Source organism: Macaca nemestrina, chromosome 20, assembly GCF_043159975.1.
Source record: "Macaca nemestrina isolate mMacNem1 chromosome 20, mMacNem.hap1, whole genome shotgun sequence".
Lineage (NCBI taxonomy): Eukaryota > Metazoa > Chordata > Mammalia > Primates > Cercopithecidae > Macaca > Macaca nemestrina.
In genome coordinates, this window is record NC_092144.1 from 46,498,160 (window position 1) to 46,518,998 (window position 20,839).

General features: G+C 45.4%; 1 protein-coding gene across 6 annotated transcripts in view; it reads left to right on the forward strand.

The window, feature by feature from the left end:
* Positions 1-518: 518 nt before the first annotated feature.
* The window catches only part of ZNF875 (zinc finger protein 875), a 36,413-nt gene continuing 16,092 nt past the window's right edge, over positions 519-20,839 (forward strand). The window contains exons 1-5 of one of the 6 annotated variants that reach the window (XM_071086512.1): positions 519-829; positions 2,261-2,299; positions 3,077-3,114; positions 4,045-4,102; positions 20,523-20,649. In XM_071086512.1, coding sequence (XP_070942613.1) covers positions 20,616-20,649 — 34 coding nt within the window. In that variant the 5' untranslated portion in view covers positions 519-829; positions 2,261-2,299; positions 3,077-3,114; positions 4,045-4,102; positions 20,523-20,615. The other 5 variants (XM_071086513.1, XM_071086511.1, XM_071086509.1 and 2 more) reach the window with 5 other exon arrangements.

Consider the following 20,839-nt stretch of genomic DNA (forward strand, 5'->3'; position numbering starts at 1 on the left):
ATAGATTGAGAAACTCGAGCAGGCTAAGTGAGGTGCCAGGAATAAAGACACCGCCTGACACATTCTCCACTCTCCCTTCACCCGCTCCTCTCCCCACCGCGCTTCCATCAGTCTCCAACTCTGCCCTCTTCCCAAGAGCCTCAGATTGAAACCTTGCAAGGAAGACACCGATTCTCAGTCACAGGCTTGGTAATCTGAGCGGCAAAGGTACATGATCTCGTGCTCCCCCTACTCTCCGCTACTCCCCTTGCCACTGCTGCCTAGCACCTGCCCCCTCCTCCATAATTTGAACTGTCCTCCCAGGACTTGGAGGCGGGTCGGCCCAAGCGCTTCTTAATGCCCAATATGGAGCAAACCTCCCCTATCTTGCACGTCCATTGGCTAAAAGATCTGTCTACTTAAGTGTGACTGCCACTTTCCCTTCTTTCTGTGTTGCCTGGATACAGACTGTCTGCCTATTAACAACTGGTCGCGTTTCCCATTGGTCACCGTTTCCGGAAGCCCGCCCCCAAGTATCCAGGAGCCCAGCGCACGCTGGGTCTGCAGGCGCCATCCAGGCGCACAGCGGGAATCGTGGCTCAGCAACTTTGGGGTGTGCGGCCGAGCGTCTGCCAAACATGGGACGCTGGAGGGTCAGCGTCGGGGAGTCCTGGCCTTCAGTCGGCCATCGCCACGGCAGAAACTGGGGCCCAGGCTGCGTCCAGGCCCTTCCCTGGCCGTCCACAGGTCTCATGGGCGCCCGGACTGGGGCTGATGTAGTTTCACGACCTCTGACCCATAGGATCTAGAGATTAAAGGTATAAAAACGGGAACTTTTCAGCCCACTCAGGTAAAACATCCTTTTATTTTTCAGCAGGTGTTTTTTGCAGAATGCCCCGAGGGGAGGGAGTGACTGCCGGGTTTAGGTTTATTAAATAAAATAAACTCCTGGTTTAGATTATGTTTATAATATGGCTCCCCGACCTTTAAAATTTCCCACTTTTTGCCAGTTGTATTATTTAGTGGGATGTGTTCGATAAGGACAGCCAGTTAAAATGGCTTTTTGTTGTTGTTGTTGTTACTAAATAAACCAATTTTTAGTTTTGATTGTCCTAACAACAGCAACTTCTCAGGCTTAATAAAACACTTATTTTGAGACGTTTCTGTTTCTGTGAAAGGCATAGCAAGTTACTTTGGAATTGTTTTAAAGGAATTAAATTCCTGGTTTTGGTACCTCAGTAGCAGTTTCTCCCCCAATTTCTTTAAAATCTTATTTTTGGGGCACGTATAATATATAGAGTAACTTTTGTGAAAGAAACAGCCAGCTAAGGAGGTATTGGGATTTCCTTTATGAAATATAATCCTAGTTTTGATTTTTTTTTTTTTTTTTTTTTTTTTTGAGACGGAGTCTGGCTCTGTTGCCAGTCTGGAGTGCAGTGGCATGATCTCGGCTCACTGCAACCTCTACCTCCCGGATTCACGTGATTCTCCTACCTCAGCCTCCTGAGTAGGTGGGATTATAGGCGCGTGCCACCACACCCAGCTAACTTTTGTATTTTTAGTAGAGATGGGGTTTCACCATGTTGGCCAGGATGATCTTGATCTCGTGACCTCGTAGTTCACCCGCCTCGGCATCCCAAAGTGGGTTTTGATTTTTTTTATAACGGTAATGATTCTGTCTTCTTAACTCCTTTAAAATCTTGGTGGGTTGAGCGCGGTGGCTCACACCTGTAATCCTAGCACTTTGGGAGGCCTAGGCGGGTGGATCACTTGAGGTCAGGTGTTCAAGACTAGCCTGGCCAACTTGGTGAAACCCTGTCTCTACTGAAAATACAAAAATCAGCCGGGCGTGGTGGCGGGCGCCTGTAATCCTAGCTACTTAAGAGGCTGAGGCAGGAGAATTGCTTGAACCTGGGAGGCGGAGGTTGCAGTGAGCCGAGCTGAGATTGTGCCACTGCACTCCAGCCTGGGCATAGAGCGAGATTCAGTCTAAAAAATATATATATACACACACACACACAGACACACATATATACATATATATATATACACGTACGTATATACGTATTTTTTTACAAATCCTTGTAAACCAGATTTTTGACTCACTTTTCAGGCTTTGCCAAATGGCCTTTTTACCCTCATATATATTGCATTTTCTTTGGATATTCTGATGAATTCTCAGGGGGATTGTATTCCTGTATTTTACCATTCATGAGTTTAGAAGTGTGTTTACTTTCCTGAGTTTTCATTTTCTTTTTCTTCTGTCGTATGTAATTTACAGAGCAAATACCCACCAGAACGGATAACTTGGATGTGGAATGTGAGTTTCTTTGCGCTTATCAAATGAGGGTGATTTTTAGTCAATGAGCGTTCGGTATATGCCTGGGAAACCAACAGCCGCTGTTTAGGTTCAGAGCCAGCCTTTATCAGCTTTCTGATGCCAAACCCATCAGTGAACTTCTCTGTATATTTAATTCATCGTGAGAAAAATGGTGACACCAAGGGAGACTGATTTCCAAGTTTACATCGGTTGCCCCAGGGGAAGTGCCTGGCCCCCATCTGGTCCTTGCTGCTCTGACTGCCCTGTTAATTGAAGGAATGTGCTATAAACACTTCCGGGACTGTTGCTGTCATTTACTGTCCTCATGCTTTATAGAGAAGCCCATATTGTCAGCCTCTTCCTCTGCTTTCTGTCATTTCTAAACCACCTCACCCGATCTGGTGTAAATTTCATTGTGCGTGAGTTTGCACAGATGTAATTTGGCCTACACGTCTCCTCAAAGCCTAATGTCCGCCTCCCACCTCCACTAGGATCTGGAGTCTCAGGACGCACTACCTCTGCCACCCACTGCAAGCTTGAACATTTCATGGTGGACACCCCTCCCTGACTTTGTATTAAAGTGGGTTCTCTTGGGTCTTTTTCTCTGTGTGTCTGTACTGGGCTATAGTGTGTGGAGCCAGTGGGATTTGCCCTGTGATCCTGAAGGAGGGTCACAAGGAGTTGTTGAGCAAAGAGGGGCTGATGGTTCTTAAGGGGGTCCCACAGAAGGGAGAGGCCAAACATACTCAGGCAAATCTTGTTTTTTTATTCTTGTAGGTCCAGATTTTGGATGAATCTCTCTAGAGGTTGAACAGGTAAGACTCACCTTTCAGTAGTTACACCAAGAAAGGCCTAGCTGATGACTTAGGCTATGGTTTTGGGCTGCACGAGAGTGGTCAGGTGGACAGTGGGGAAGTCTACACATAACCCAAAGGAAAAAGAGAAAAGGCCCCTGAGAAATCAGGGCAAAGTCCCACAGTGTCTCTTTCCACTGGCACATGGGTTACCTTCCCACTATGTCCCCCAAAGGACATGAGGCCACAGACTGCAGTGCCCGTGAACAGAGGAGCTATGGGGATGCAACTTTGATACCTCCATTCAAACACACACCCTGGTGCATGTGCGCCTCTTCTGATGCAGAGCCCCAATGGGTAAGCTCTGGGCTTTTCCACACAGTGGATTAGGAGTGGAAACATTCTGTCTGTTTCATGCTTGATGGTTTGGTTGTGACCTGATGTCGTGGTGGTAATAGAGGCAATGATCCCAGCATCTTAGAACCGTTCAGCTTGGCCGGGCCCGATGGCTCACGCCTGTAATCCCAGCACTTTGGGAGGCTGAAGTGGGTGTATAACCTGAGGTCAGGAGTTTGAGACTAGGCTGGCCAATATGGCAAAACCCCATCTCTACTAAAAATACAAAAATTAGCCAGGTGTGGTGGCGCATACCTGTAATCCCAGCTACTTGGGAGGCTGAGGCAGGAGAATCGCTTGAACCCAGGAGGTAGCGATTTCAGTGAGCTGAGATCTTGCCGTTGCACTCCAGCGCGGGCAACGTAGCAAGATTCTGTCTCAAAAAAAAAAAAATCGTTCAGCTTGTGGGTAGGTATTTGGGAAACAGATATGTATTACCTAGTCTTAGTTATCTGCAGTGGTTTTGTTATCTTTTGCATAAACTGCTGAGAATGTTTAATAATTGTAGATGATAGATCACTAGTCACTCTAAAATCTTCCCATTTCTTGGTCTAGAGCTGGGGCTGGATCCCTCAGCAACAAGGAGACCTGAAAACCAGAAGAAAAAAAGCAGGTACTCCCTGTAAACCACTCATCTGTGCTCTCTTCCAATTTATTCTCCTTTTGTTTACATCATTTGGAGGGGCCATAATCATCTTGTTTAGACTTCAGGATATAAAATGACCCACCTGTAGACCTCCAGCCGTATCCCAAGGTTATCTGTTTTTTTTTGTTTTGTTTTGTTTTGTTTTTTTAATTACTGCCAGGTTTCAATTGTAGATAACCCCTGAGGAAATATTCCAGATTCCCTGAGTAGTTTCCAGGCTAAAGTCCTATAGGCTTCTTCTGTTTTTAGGAGGCGTTCCCATCAGAGACAGACCTGAATTTGGATTTTTAGCTTTAATGCTTGCGAAAAGCTATAAAAATAATTTTCTACCCCTAGCTTTAAAGTACTGTTAGTGATAAATTAAAATTCCTTCAGGAGGATTAAACTGCCATTTCAGTTACCCTAATTCCAAACATTTTGGTTGTTAGAATTTTCTTTAATGTTTGTAAATAAGTATTTTATATTTTCCATCAAGATTCATTCTCTTTAGCAGGCCATTTTGAACTTTACTTTCTTAAATACCCAGATTTGGTTTTTCCTCAGTCTTCTCTCTGCTACGGATTTCTAACTTAACAAGAAAGGCAACTTTTCATCAAAAAGGGCAAAGAATAGAGGGGACAGTAGAGGGCACCTTCAAACCCAGCATGACAATGAGGTTCCTGCTTCAAAATGAAGCATCACAGCAATCTTGGGTTTTTGATTTGGGCCCTCATTTCTCTTATGATTTGAACTTGTATTGGAGAGAAAAGGCTTGTTTCTTAAGCCAGCCAGTTTTCATACTGGATATTTATATATCATTTCATTTGTTCCTAAGTGTATTTCTCATTTCTGTTACGATTTGTTCTGTGGGTTGTCAGTGACTTAGCGGTATGTTTTTCACATGTTTATAAAGCTGAATAGTTCTGTATGTCAGCTCAGCACCCCTAGTGTCAGCCATGCTCCTCTCCTGCTGTGCATAGATGGGGCCTGTCCACACCCGAATCTCCTGGGTTCCCGCTGTCAGCACCTGAAGTTACCCACCAGATGTGTCTGTCACTTCCCTCCATCCACCTCTCCTGTGGTTCTCGTATTTCTGCCTCCCCAGAGACCATTTCTATCTAGAGCAGTGGTTGCCAGTAGAAATACAATGCTAGACACATACGTCATTTTAGATTTTCTAGTAGTCACTGTAGAAAAGTTAAAAAGAGGCTGGGTGTGGTGGCTCACGCCTGTAATCCCAGCACTTTGGGAGGCCGAGCTGATCCACCTGCCTTGGCCTCCCAAAGTGCTGGGATTACAGGTGTGAGCCACCGTGCCCAGACCTTTTTTTTTTTTTTTTAAGATAGGGTGATAGGGTCTCACTCTGTTGCCCCGGCTGGAGTGCAGTGAGTGGTATGATCTCGTCTCACTGCAACCTCCGCCTCCCAGGTTCCAGTGATTCTCCCACCTCAGCTTCCCTAGTAGCTGGGACTACAGGTGCTCACCACCATACTCGGCTAATTTTTGTATTTTTTGTATAGATAGGGTTTCACCATGTTGTCCAGGCTGGTCTCGAACTCCTGACGTCAAGTGATCCATCTGGCTTGGCCTCCCAAAGTGCTGGGATGATAGGTATGAGGCACTGCTCCTGGCCTTAGCAGTCTTTCAAGTGCTCAGCAGCCGCATGTGTCAAGTGGCTGCCTTATTGGACAGCACAGCTCTGGAGGATGATTTTATGTACATCCCCACTGCTCTCTCTTCCTCCTTTATTCCCATCTACTTTCACATCCCCAGTGTCTATTGGAGGGAGTCTGTTGGGAGTGTGGAGCCTTTCCTGTCCCTAGCATGGATGTCATCAGCAGGTGATGATGAAAGTGATAAATAGCATTCTCATCACAAAAAAAAGGTCAAGTATTTGAGGTAATGGGTAGGTTAATTTGATTTCATCATTCCACACTGTAATGAAAAATCATACCATCATTTTGTACCCCATAAATATATACAATTTAGAAGATAGATAAAAATCAGCCAAAAAAATTTCTTTGAAATATTTTTGAACAAACATATACAATTTATGGGGTACAATATAATTTGTCAGTATATATATATTTTCTTAATGGGGAGTCAGTTAATACAGGAAACAGCCCTTTGAAAGGGAGATACCCCCACACCCCTGGAGGGAGACTATTGCCTCCCTCTCTCCTCTTTCTGTCTCATATTCCTTTAATTTGGAGAATCATTTCCAATTCCTTAACATCCTGCCCTGACTTTTTTCTGTCTTACATTCAAGGGTCACAGTTTTCCTCTCACCCTCATTTCCATCTTTTCCCATAAGATGTGACGTGCCTTTTTGTCTTGGTTGGGCATTTATTTGCAATACAAGAATGATTGTTTTCTTTGATACATTAATGACTTACTTTTCCTATTAAAATATATCTTTCTTGCCGGGCGCGGTGGCTCAAGCCTGTAATCCCAGCACTTTGGGAGGCCGAGACGGGCGGATCACAAGGTCAGGAGATCGAGACCATCCTGGCTAACATGGTGAAACCCCGTCTCTACTAAAAATACAAAAAACTAGCCGGGCGAGGTGGCGGGCACCTGTAGTCCCAGCTACTCGGGAGGCTGAGGCAGGAGAATGGCGTAAACCCGGGAGGCGGAGCTTGCAGTGAGCTGAGATCTGGCCACTGCACTCCAGCCTGGGCGACAGAGCGAGACTCCGTCTCAAAAAAAAAAAAAAAAAAAAAATATATATATATATATATATCTTTCTTAACAGAATTCCAAATTAATTCTAGAATTAAACTAGACAGCATATTTTTAAAGGTGTGTATAGAGTTCCTTGTGTTTCTTCCTCGATTTTTAAAATAACATATTTAGGTCTATATATTTTAGGATATAAGATCTCACTATATGTGTTGCTTTGATTCATGGAACATTTTTGGTGATTATTTTTATTTTCTGTGTATTTTAGGGTTTCCATTAAACTATATTCTCATGTCAAAAATGAAAATTTATTTTTGCAAATTTCTATCTGAGTGATGGAATTATTTTAGTGTAGGAAAGGTTCATAAGAAATGGGTGTAGTGTTCTTTGTGTAATGTGTAATGCAGGAATGTAAAGTGTAATGTAGGAAAGTGTTCTTTCCTATGCTCAGATGGAAAATAATGAAGGGACACGATGTTAGAGCTGCAGGGAGAAGGGGTGGAAAAGAGGAATTCCGGAGTGCCAGGCACACAGATTTTCTGGAAGGTTTCCATGAGGACTGCTGTGGTTTGAGTGTGTTCCCCGAAGTTCATGCGTGGGAAACTCAACCCCTAATGCAGCAGCGATGACCAGTGCAGCCTTTAAAAGGTGATTAGGGCCGGGCGCGGTGGCTCAAGCCTGTAATCCCAGCACTTTGGGAGTTCGAGACGGGCGGATCACGAGGTCAGGAGATCGAGACCATCCTGGCTAACCCGGTGAAACCCCGTTTCTACTAAAAAAATACAAAAAAAAACCTAGCTGGGTGTGGTGGCCGGCGCCTCTCTAGCTTCGAAACTACAATCCCCAGAGGCCTCTGCGGTCACTTCCGCCCCCTCCCTATCCTCCTTCAGTGTGTAGCGTTGACGTCAGAAGCCCGTCCGGTGGGCCCGGCGCTTTAGGCTTTTTGGGATCCGGGAAGGCCTCCCGCTTCAGGTCTCTCCCACCCATCTGCACCTTGTTACCTGACTTTCGGCTTCAGGATCTGCAGCGTGCACCCGCGTTCCGTGAGTGCCCTATAGGCAGGCAGCATGCCCCTCTGCGTGTCCCTCTGTTACTCATGGGGACGCAGGCTGGGAGCCACAGAGCTGGCTCAGAACTCGGACGCTCTCCTGTGGGCACCTCCAGGCCATTTTCTTTTCATTGGAGTCCACAGGGTTAGAGACAAACCCTCACTCTGTTGTTTGGGGACAAGGGCTTCACTTCCTGGCCCGAGCTTGCGGCTGAGCTTGAGGATGTTGGGTCATCCTGGGCCCCCTCTGGATGGGAATTGGCTGCCCCGGTGATTTCTGTGACATCCCCGACCCCAACTATGGGGCTCTGGAGCGGTCTGCGCTTCATCTCATGGGGAGGCAGTTTCCACCTAGGCCACTCTTTTATTTCTCTTCACATCCCCAGATCTGTCTTCTGAGACTTTGCCCTTCTCCAGGAAGAGCACGCAGGAGACCAGGAAAATGGCCACAGGGCTCCTGAGAGCCAAAAAAGAGGTGAGAATTACCTGTAATTCCATCTTGGCTGTCAACAGAATGGGTTCCATTACCTTTTGTCCTGGAGGCTGCCTTGTTGGTATTGGGCAAAGTCATTCCTAGTCCTAGTCATTACTAGTCTGTAGAACAAGGAGGAGTTTGATATAGTCTTGTAGAGCATCCGATTCTGTCGCTGTCCGGGGCGCCACTTTTAACCTACACGGACCTGGTGGACAGAACAAAGGGAATAAAAAACGAGACAAAAGAGTATATTTGGAAGAAGCGGTCAGGGGGCACTTTGTCTCTAGTGGTCAAGGGCCCTGAGCTTTACACAACTCTCCCGTATTTATTGGTAAAAGAGATAACGAGAAAAGGGGGATGAATGTCAGGTAATTGTCAGTTGGCCATTTGGTTCTCAATTGGGAGACTGCATCCTTCCAACAATGGGCGCTAGATTTCCTGGTAGATAACTTCAAGGAGCCCAGTGATGGCCCACAGCAAACCTTTTGGTGTCAGGCGCAGTGTGAGTTTGCTCACATCCTGCATTCATGGTAAACAGTTTGCTGTTTGATTATATAACCTCCAGTGAAATGCTGAGTTGGGCATGATCCCTTTGGTCTTTTCGACTCCTAACATAGTCTGACCTGAATTTTACCTTTGAGATCATTCCTAGTCCTGGAAGAGTGGCTCATTCTGACAGGAGTCTTCCCTCAGCATTCCTTTCTGTTCCATCCATACCACAGTCACTCATGAAATAGTTAATTGTGAACAACACATATGGAACAGTTTAAATAAAAGTAAAGAGACATACATGCATAATTGTTTGGTGATGTGGATGAAGGGCAGGGACAGCACAGATGCCTGTGATTTCAAATGCTTGGGGAGGACTCCTAGAAGTAGGGCTGTCTCAGTTGCCCCTGACTGGTTTGGTAAGTTGGAGACTGGGGGAAGGCATTCCAGTGGGAGGTGGCAAGGAAGCATAGTTAGTTTCAGAGGCTGGACTGTCGCTACAGTGTATAAGGATTATGGTGGCCAGCGGACTTGCTGAAGGTTTTTTGTTTTTGTTTCTGTTTTTGTTTTGAGAGGGAGTCTCACTCTGTCACTCAGGCTGGAGTGCAGTGGCACCATCTTGGCTCACTGCAAGCACCACCTCCCAGGTGCACGCCATTCTCCTGCCTCAGTCTCCCTAGTAGCTGGGACTACAGGCGCTCGACAGCACGCCCGGCTAATTTTTTGTATTTTTAGTAGAGACGAGATTTCACCATGTCAGCCAGGATGGTATCAATCTCCTGACCTCATGATCCGCCCACCTCGGCCTCCCAAAGTGCTGGGATTACCATACGCGGCCCCTTATGCATATTTAAAAATCAACCTTGGCCAGGTATGGTGGCTCAAGCACCAACACAGTTGCCAGGCTGGTTAACAGTCATTTTTGATATGGGTTAACTTGGTTATTTCAGATTTGCCTTCACTATTCTTATCAAGAAATCTGAGTGGAATTTAGACAGGAAAAGAGATTTCTTAATTGTGGACTCCTGTGGTGGGGATTATGCATTCCTGGATGTTATCAGAGCAACACTGAGACTTCTGTTTCTCATTTCTAAAATATTTAATTCATTTGAAAGTATTAATACTAGGAATACATAAGAAATCCAATTCAGGACATTTCCCAAGATAACACTGAATATTTTTTGTGTGTACTTTCTTTTTTTCTGAGACGGAGTCTTGCTCTGTCGCCCAGGCTGGAGTGCAGTGGCACGATCTTGGCTTACTGCAACCTCCGCCTCTTGGGTTCAAGCGATTCTCCTGCCTCAGCCTCCCGGAGTACCTGGGATTACAGGCGCGTGCCACCACGCCCGGCTAATTTTTGTATTTTTAGTAGAGATGGGGTTTCACCATGTTGGCCAGGCTGGTTTCAAACTCCTGACCTCAGGTGATCTGCCCACCTCAGCTTCCCAAAGTGCTAGGATTACAGGCGTGAGCCACCGCACCCAGCCTTTTTGTGTGTACTTTCTTCACCTCTCCCAGTGTTATCAGGGAAACATTCTTTCTGATTGGCTGGGAAAAGTCAGAAGTTTGTGGTAGCTGACTTTTCCTTTGCCACCTTCTTCGTTCTCAGTAGGTCCACCCGGAACTGCATCCTGTACAGAAACAGAAACGACATGTTCTTCAATGTAGCTTTTTAACAGAATATTTACTTAGGAAAAATTAAAGGGCATGAGCATTTAAATAGTTGTTTAAGATGAAACCTCTGTGCCTCTCATGTCTGGCACACATGAAATGTTTGGTGCGTGAAGGAATCACAACCTTAAATAAATGATTTGAAGGAACTAAGTAACAAAGGAGTTTCCATTGTTTGCTTTGGTGTGTTATTATAGGCATGTGATTAATCACATATTTCAGGGGCGTTGGGTCGAATATCCAGGTACTCTTGATATGCATGACATCTGAATTATACAAAATAATCAAAGCAAGACTATCTTAGGACATTAGGTGTTACTGCCAAGGACCTTTGCCTAAGAAGATAAATTAAAATTTGTGTTAAATTTGTAACAATGAGATGAACTAGCAGGCACATTATGTTATTTTTTTCCTTAGCATTTTTCCTTTTCCTTGATGCCATACAACAAACTTGAGTGTCTGCTATGTGCAGAACACTCAGTAGATAACAGTTAATGATGGGTAAAACACAGCCTGCACACTCAGGAGTCTTCCATTTTTGTTTTAGGATTCCTTTCTCACTGGGATTTAATTTAATTTTATATGCACACACACCCCTACAAACACATATTTTGACAGGCCCTAATGGTAAAATCATAATGTAGTAAAGTTACTGGCAGTGTATGTACCCAGCCCTATTTTTAAAGGTGTAGGAACAGCCAGTACTTATCCCACTGAAAATAATTTCCATAGTAATCCATTGAATGGATGAACTCATCCATTGTTTCCCAATTTGTGGACTCCTGTTTCCAATATTTAACTGTTGCAAATAATACTTCTATAATCAGCATTGTACAGGAAATTCTTATATAGGTTTTTATTCTCAAAACAAAATATGACAAGGTGAATAGAAATGACTGTTTTGAAGCACTGGGCAACCACACCAGTTGGAGATTTGAACCCTGCCAGTTCTTTTTTGTTGTTTTTTGTTTTTGAGACAGTCTCACTCTGTCGCCCAGGCTGGAGTGCAGTGGGGTGCGATCTCGGCTCACTGCAAGCTCCGCCTCCTGGGTTCATGCCATTCTCCTGCCTCAGTCTCCCGAGTACCTGGGACTACAGGCGCCCGCCACCTCACCCGGCTAATTTTTTGTATTTTTAGTAGAGACAGGGTTTCACCGTGTTATCCAGGATCTCGATCTCCTGACCTCGTGATCTGCCCGCCTGGGCCTCCCAAAGTGCTGGGATTACAGGTGTGAGCCACTGTGCCCAGCTTTTATTTTTTATTTATTTACTTATTTTTTTGAGACAGAGTCTCGCTGTCTCACTCTGTCCCACTGCATCAGGCTGGGATCGATCTAAGCTCACTGCAACCTCTGCCTCACAGGTTTGAGCGATTCTCTTGCCTCAGCCCCTTGAGTAGCTGGGATTACAGGCGCCCACTACCACACCTGGCCAATTTTTGTATTTTTAGTAGAGACAGGGTTTCACCATATTGGCCAGGCTGGTCTCAAACTCCTGACCTCAAGTGATCCACCCACCTTGGCCTCCCAAGGTGCTGGAATTACAGGCATGAGCACTGCGGCCAGCTGTGAACCCTGCCAGTTCTAAAGAATTTGAACTTCCAATTATTTCTTTCTTTTCTGAGACTCCCTTCTTCACCATGTGTTGCTTTATACTGTGCAATTTTTATTTTATTTTATTCTATTCATTTATTATTATTTTTTTTTGAGATGGAGTTTCTTTTTTTTTTTTTTTTTTTTTTTTTTTTTTTTTTTTTTGAGACGGAGTCATGCTCTGTCGCCCAGGCTGGAGTGCAGTGGCCGGTTCTCAGCTCACTACAAGCTCCGCCTCCCGGGTTCACGCCATTCTCCTGCCTCAGCCTCCCAAGTAGCTGGGACTACAGGCGCCCGCCACTTCGCCCGGCTAGTTTTTTGTATTTTTTAGTAGAGACGGGGTTTCACCGTGTTAGCCAGGATGGTCTCGATCTCCTGACCTCGTGATCCGCCCGTCTCGGCCTCCCAAAGTGCTGGGATTACAGGCTCGAGCCACCGCGCCCGGCGAGATGGAGTTTCTTTTCTTTTTTTTTTTTTTTTTTTTTGAGACAGAGTCCCCAGGCTGGAGTGCAGTGGCCAGTTCTCGGCTCTCTGTAAGCTCCGTCTCCCGGGTTCATGCCATTCTCCTGCCTCAGTCTCCTGAGTAGCTGGGACTACAGGTGCCCGCCACCACGCCCGGCTAGTTTTTTGTATTTTTTAGTAGAGACAGGGTTTCACCGTGTTAACCAGGATGGTCTTGATCTCCTGACCTCGTGATCTGCCCGTCTCGGCCTCCCAAAGTGCTGGGATTACAGGCTTGAGCCACCGTGCCTGGCCTGAGTTTCATTCTTGTTGCCCAGGCTGGAGTGCAATGGCATGATCTCAGCTCTCTGCAACCTCTGCCTCCCAGGTTCGAGTGATTCTCCTGCCTTAGCCTCCCAAGTAGCTGGAATTACAGGCATGCACCACCATGCCTGGTACATTTGTATTTTTAGTAGAGATGGGGTTTCACCATGTTGGTCAGATTGGTCTTGAACTCCTAACCTCAGGTGATCCACTCACCTCGGCCTCCCAAAGTGCTGGGATTACAGGTGTGAGCAACCACGCCCAGCCCTACTATGCAACTTTTATTTGTCTTTATTTTAATTATTACACTGTGCAGATTTTGATTACCAGGGTAGACCTGTCAACTCAGATTTCTTTCTTCTCTCATGTGAAAGCTCACATAGTGTCCTGATTTGTTTCCAAATGTTGACTTGGTTCTTTGCCACCCACTACATGTTTCTGTAATCCTCATTTTCCCCAACATTGCAGTAACATCACTTTTCAGAAACCTTTAGTGCCTCATTTCAGTATCCTAGATATTTAGAACAGTCCTCATTTCAAATGTTTTATCCTGTTGTCTGACGTCATGTTCTGATTGTTCATTCTGAAAATGTGTTTATTGTTATCACAGGGGAGTCATCTTATGTATACTTTTAACTTAGATACATTTACTTTTTATCCACTCAGCTGAAAAAAGAGGAGAAAAATAAAAGTAGGTCAGGTCAATCTGTTGGTCGCTTTCCCATTTAATGAATTCATGCCCAGGAGTCTTCCCAGGGAGAAGACTGAATCTGCTGCTCTCCAAGACTAGCTTAGGAGTTTCTGACATCATGGGCATCCCAGCAAGCCAACGGTCACGTTAGTCACCAAGTATTTTTCATATAACGTGATCGCTCTATCAGTGTATCAGCCTTTGCTGTATAATAAACAATCCTAAACATCAATGGCTTAAAACAAAATCACTTATTAGCACATAATTGGGTAGGTTCATATTTTGGGCTGGGCGCAGGTAGGTTTTGCAGGTTTCACCTGGTCTTGTCATTTTGCTGCAGTCAGCTGGCATTTTGACCAGGGCTGGAGGACTATCCATGCGTGACAGGAGGCTGGTTGGCTGGGGTGCCTAGTTTCTTCTTGGTTCTCTTCCATGTGGGCTTGGGCTTGGTCAAACGGTCTTGGGTTTCTCTACACAGGAAGAGAGGACAGCCCCAGTTAACAAGTACTTTTAACGTTTTGGCTTTTGTCATGTTCACTGATGTCCTTTTGGCCAAAGGAAGTCACATGGCCAAGTCCAGAGTCATCATAGGAGGGGATAACATAAGGGAGTAGATACAGGGAGACATGATTTATTGGTCCCAATGATTCATACCCTTACCGTGTGCAAGATAAACTCACGCCCCTCCCAAGATCCCCAAAAGTTTCATCTTCAAATTCAAAAGTCCAGTAGCTTTTGTGTGACAGTCTGGATGTGGCTAAAGCTTCTTCAGTGGATCCTTTTTAAGTCAGATACCTGTATACTAAAAAGGCAAGTCATTTGTTTCCCTCCACCCCAAACACTCCCTACCTAACATACAGCGGTGAGAGACACTACAGTAGATGCTCGCATTCAGAAAGGACAGGAATTAGGCATGGAGGAGGCCTTTTCATTTTTAACTGTTTCAGATCCTTCGGACTTCCTTGAAAGCTCTATGGGTTTCCCATGTACCAGATTTGGGACTGCTCTATTAAGCAAAAGCTGAAATCACAGTCAAATAGGCCTCTCATCTTTGGCAAGATGTCGGTGCTATGGGACAATGCCCATACGAATCTCAGAAGTGTTTTTGTCTAGCTTGGAGACTCCACTAGGCATCCCCTTAACACTTCAGAGGTCCTAAAGTTTGGGTCTTTTAGGCAAACTCTTGATTCGATCTTTAATCTGAGTTTATCTTTTTATTTTGAGACATGTGCCAGCTGGAGAGACTGAAGATGTAAAACAATTTTATTTCCAAGCTAGCAAGTCCTGACTTGTCTATATTTCCTCTAAATTATGCTTGCAAGCTGTATAATTACTTCTTCAGCTCTTCTGTTTCTGGATATTATTGTATGTTGCTAGAAACATCCAACTGAATTTTTTTTTTTTTTTTTTTTTTTTTTTTTTGAGACAGAGTTTCCCTCTTGTTGCCCAGGCTGGAGTGCAATGGTATAGTATCGGCTCACTGCAACCTCCGCCTCCCAGGTTCAAGCAATTCTCCTGCCTCAGCCTCCCAAGTAGCTGGGATTACAGGCATGCACCACTACACCTGGGTAATTTTGTATTTTTAGTAGAGACGGGGTTTGTCCATGTTGGTCAGGCTGGTCTCAAACTCCTGACCTCAGGTGATCCGCCCGCCTTGATCTCCCAAAGTATTGGGATTAAAAATGTAAGCCACCACGCCCAGCCCAACTGAAGCTTTTAACAGGCTTTCTGGAGATCTCTTTAGCTAGATCCAAAAGTTCATCAGGTATATTTTCTGTTTTCCAAGTTCATGCAGGCAATAGCTTTGGTAATATATAATACGAGTTGCCTTGTTCAAGCTGCCATATCAGTTTCCTCACTCCTTTTCCAGTTCCCACTAGCAGTTTGTTTACTGCTTTTCCAGCCTGTGTTAATAGTTTTCCTGGATGCTTTCCAAGCCTCTGCCCGTGTCCTGCTCCCAGAGCTAATACCACATGTTTTAGGCATTTTGTTATGGCAGCACTTCACTTCTGTGTACCTACTTAGTGGCCTAAAGAACATAGTGGCTTAGGCCAGATGCAGTGGCCTTTGCCTGTAATCCCAGCACTTTGGAAGGCTGAGGCGGGCAGATCACAAGGTCAGGAGTTCGAGACCAGTCTGACCAACATAGTGAAACCCCATCTCTACTAAAAATATAAAAATTAGCCGGATGTGGTGGCACACGCCTGTAGTCCCAGCTACTTGGGAGGCTGAGGTGGGAGCAGGAGAATAACTTGAACCCAGGAGGCGGAGGTTGCAGTGAGCTGAGACCATGCCACTGCACTCCAGCCTGGGTGACAGAGTGAGACTCCGTCTCAAAAAAAAAAAAAAAGAACTTAGCGGCTTAAAATGTAATCATTTTTTCAAAATCCTGTGGGTCAGCAAGTAGGCCCGGCATGGCTGGGCTGATCCTCTTGGCATCCACATGTGGCTGTAGGCTGCTCGGCTAGAGCCGGATGGTCTCAACCTGTCTGGTGGTTGACAGCCTGGTTGGCTGGGATGCTTCGATTCCTGGTTCTCCTCCATGTGGCCTCTTCAGCAGGTAAGCTCAGATTATTCATATGGTGGTCTCAAGGTTTCTTGCACAGAGAGAAGGCCAGCCCTGAACTCAAATGCCTCTCAAACATCTGCTTGCATCATGTTTGCTGATGTCCCACTGGATAAAGCAAGTCCCATAGCCAAGCCCAGGGTTAGTTTAGGAGGAGATTGCATGAAGGGTAGAAACAGGGAGGCATGATTCACTGGGGCCATCACTGTACCCACCCACTGGTTAGATACAATGCTTTTGGCCACAGGCAACAGTAAACCTAATTTAGGTTGTTCTAAACAATAAGTAACTTAGCCCATATAAAAGGAAGTTCAGAGAGAGGGTGCACTTTGGGGTTGGTCCTTCAGCTCCATAAGCTTACCAAGGACTGGGGTTCTTTCGTCTCCGCAGTCTAACCTGTTCTCTACAGTGTCAGCCTCATCCAGGCTGGTTCCCCTCAAAGCCATAGGATGTTTCCCAATAGTAACTTTGTTTAGTTTTCACAATGGCCCTATAAGGGCCATTATAATATCGATTTTATAGGAAATTGAGACACAGATACTAAGATATCTAAGTAGATAAGATAACTAAGAGAGGGGACTGTAATTTGAACAGTTTGTCTCCAAAGTTTGTGCTTTTAGCCATTGAGTAGTTGTTAAACTTTAGTGTGCATCAGAATTACTTGGAAGCCTTGTTCAAACAGGTTGCTGGGCTCCCCCCCGCAGTTTCTGATTCAGTAGCCCTAGGATGGGCACTGAGAATTTTTATTTCTAACAAGTTCCCAGGCGATGCTAGTGCTGCAGGTTCAGGGACCACACATTGAGCCAGTGCACTAAGCCCTGCTGCCTCTTGGGTAATCTGCGCCCATGTTTCTGAGCATCAGGAAAAGTGCTGACTTCCTGTGACTCCATCTTACAAATCAGAAGTCTTTTGCTAGAATCCTGCAGTAAGACTTCTTGTGGCCTGTTGGTTACCATTCATTTTTCATATATTTACTTTTCGGCTGGCAAGTGGATGAATTAACTCCCCCAAGCTTCTAACTGTGTTTCTACTCCGTGGGAGAGATTTGGAGTGGATCATGAGGGTCAGCCATACAGTGTTTACAATGCCCCCTACATACATGGTTCACAGACAAACCATGAGTTGTTCCAGGGCTGGAGGAATAACCGGTTGTATTAAATGTGAGTAAAGTAACATTAGTTGCTCTGTAATGTAGCTCCTTCACTGGAGATTTTCAAGGGGTGTATGTGTGTATGTTCTGAGAAGGGATTGTAAAAGCAAATCACAACAGCGACTAGGCAGGTACCTGAATAGTCTTGTTCTCTCCAGTGTTTAATGATAAACAGTTTCAGACATATGGAAAAAACCAGGAAGCCTTATACATTGAACACTCACTTACCACCACCTAGATTCAACAGTGAGTACCTCCTTCTCATGAACTTTTCCTGATCCTCAATCCTACATGACCTCTCCCTCTTGAAATTTCTCTGACCTAGTGATTCACAACTATCACTCTACTTTTAGGAACCTTTAGAAGTACAAAAGCCCCATCCCCTGTTTTTTTATTTTATTATTATTATTATCTTTTGAGACAGAGTCTAACTCTGTCGCCCAGGCTGGAGTGCAGTGGCGCCATCTTGGCTCACTGCAGCTCCGCCTCCTGGGTTCACGCCATTCTCCTGCCTCAGCCTCCCAAGTAGCTGGGACTATAAGCACCCGCCACCACGCCCGGCTAGTTTTTTGTATTTTTAGTAGAGATGGGGTTTCACCGTGTTAGCCAGGATGGTCTTGATCTCATGGCCTCCTGATCTGCCCGCCTCAGCTTCCCAAAGAGCCACCGCCCCCAGGCCTCCTGGTTTTATTGATTTGTGGTGGGACTCAAGAATCCGTAATTTAAAACACCACCCAGGTAGCTCTGAAGTATAGCCAGAGAGAGATGAGGTGTGAGAACCAAAGCTGTCACTCATCTGTGCCCTCCTCTTGTGATTCAGTGCATTGGGAGTGGCTGGGTTTGGAGACAGCTATCAGTATAACTGGGTATGGGTAGAGTCTTAAGGCCATTTCATAGGCCAGCCAGTGTAGAATAATGGAGCTGGTAGGGGACAGGAAATATAGGGAGGATTCCCTGGGAAGAGTACAGTGTGGAATTAGTTTTAGAGACACAATGTCGTACCCTCAAGGAGTGATGGAGGCATTCTGAGAAGGGGATGCAAAATCAAATCAAAGAGACAAGGCATATGCCTAAATGAATGACACTGGTGAGGCAGTCTCCAATAGTGTGTTGCGGCTGATAGACCCCCAGCATGAGTCACCGTCAGCCAACTGTGGTCCTATAGCAGTGCAGTGCCCAGGGTGGTCAGATTTATGGACTTTTAACAGAACCCACAGATTGAGATTTTCATATGAAATCTTCCAACATTTAATTGATATAAACACAAGTTTTATTTATTTTTATTTTTATTTTTTTTGTTGAGACAGAGTCTCGCTTTGTCGCCCAGACTGGAGTGCAGTGGCCGGATCTCAGCTCACTGCAAGCTCCGCCTCCCGGGTTCACGCCGTTCTCCTGCCTCAGCCTCCCGAGTAGCTGGGACTACAGACACCCGCCTCCTCGCCCAGCTAGGTTTTTGTATTTTTTTAGTAGAGACGGGGTTTCACCGTGTTAGCCAGGATGGTCTCGATCTCCTGACCTTGTGATCCGCCCGTCTCGGCCTCCCAAAGTGCTGGGATTACAGGCTTGAGCCACCGCGCCCGGCCCGATATAAACACAAGTTTTAAAGCAGTATATGGTCAAATTAAACCCCTCTATGGACTTTAGATTGTACCCAAAGAGAGTAAGTGTTGGGCAGGGAAGAATCCCAGTGCTAGATTTCCAGACTCATTTGGAAATCTCACCGAACTTCCATGCCAAGGACGGTTATATATTCCCATCCTCCAAAGTACAGCTTTCTAGGTAGCAGAGGTTCGTTTGAAACTTTGTTGCTTGTCTAATAATAATAAATCATTTTCGGCTATTTAAAAATATCTGACGGCTAAGTATTTGCAGATTCTGTTGTAGACACCAGGGCAATCACAGTGATCCAGCCATGCACATGGAACTGATGTCTAGTGGGAAGCCAGAAAGTAGAAATGAATATCATGTATTATCTTAGAGTTAAGGGAACACAGTAAAGCAGGCGAGGGGAATGAAACCCGCGTGAGGGTGTGGAATTTTACATAGAACAACCAGGGACTGCACCAGGCATTTTGTCTGAGCTCTTCACAGTAATCCTAATCCTAACCACAACCCTTTGAGATAAGCACTGTTATTTTTAGTTCACAGGAGAAACTGACGTGCTGAGCAGCTAATTCAGTGCCTGAGGTTACACTAGTTGGGGACAGAGATGGGTTCCAAATCCAGATAGTGTGGTTTGAGTCCACACTCTTCATCACCACCCAGTTTCCCTCCTTAGGCCTGAGCAGGCATGTGGCAGCATTTGGTAGAGGAAGGAGTGAGTCCTGCTGTAGGAACTATATATATTGGTGAGTTATTTGCCCCCAAACCCCAGAGGCGCCACTGCTTCAAGTAGAACAAATACTGAGACCAAGTAGTCTCAGAAAATTTTCAAATTCAGCAAGATGATTCTTTACTATTTAGTTGTGCTTGTGTGGTGTCTTCTTCTCCCTGCCTAGTTTTAAAACTCTCTCTAGCTTGTAAGGGCTTTGGTTTTGTTTGCTTTTATCCTCCATAGCAGCTAGCCTGGGATATTGACAGTAAGTAATAGGTGCATAAATGATGCTGGCTCGGCAGAGATAGAAGAACAATGGTCTTTCACCCCTTGGTGCCAAGGTCACAATCCAAAGTAGGGTGTAGAAATCTTTTCTGCTTCCCTTAGGGAAGCCTTTCGACCTCTCATTCTTCTTTCTTTTCTTTCCTTTCTTTCCTCTTTCTTTCCTTTCTTTCCTCTTTCTTTCTCTCTCTCTCTCCTTCCTTCCTTCCTTCCTTCCTTCCTTCCTCCCTTCCTTCCTTCCTTCCTTTCTTTCCTTTCCTTCCTTTCTTTCCTTTCTTTTCTTTCTTTCTTTCTTTCCTTTCTTTTCTTTTTGTCTTTCTGTCTTTCTTTTAGATGGAGTTTTGCTCTTGTTGCCCAGGCTGGAGTGCAGTGGCACAATCTCAGCTCACCACGACCTCCGCCTCCCAGGTTCAAGCGATTCTCCTGCCTCAGCCTCCCAAGTAACTGGGATTACAGTCATGTGCCACCACGCCTGGCTAATTTTGTATTTTTAGTAGAGATGGGGTTTCTCCATGTTGGTAGGGCTGGTCTCGAACTCTCGACCTCAGGTGATCCGCCCACCTCAGCCTCCCAAAGTACTGGGATTACAGGCATGAGCCATGGGGCCTGGCCTTGACCTCTCATTCTAAACTGGAAGGGAAAGACAGGCTCCTGGATGAGCAGAGGTGTGTTTTGTGTTAAAGGCATCCGTGGCATTCAGGGATGTGGCTGTGGACTTCACCCAGGAGGAGTGGAGATTGTTGAGCCCTGCTCAGAGGACCCTGCACAGGGAGGTGATGCTGGAGACTTATAACCACCTGGTCTCACTGGGTAAGAACGGCCTCCTTTGGCACTTAAACTCTGCCCTACAGAGTATTTTCCACTCATCGTGAGGAAGGGCTACCTGCAGAGCACCTTTCCCTTAGAGTTGAGCTTAAAAACAATTTACCTTTTTCCTCTGGGTAAATCTGGATTTAGTAGAATTGCAAGCAGATAGATTGATTTATTCATGTTATGGATG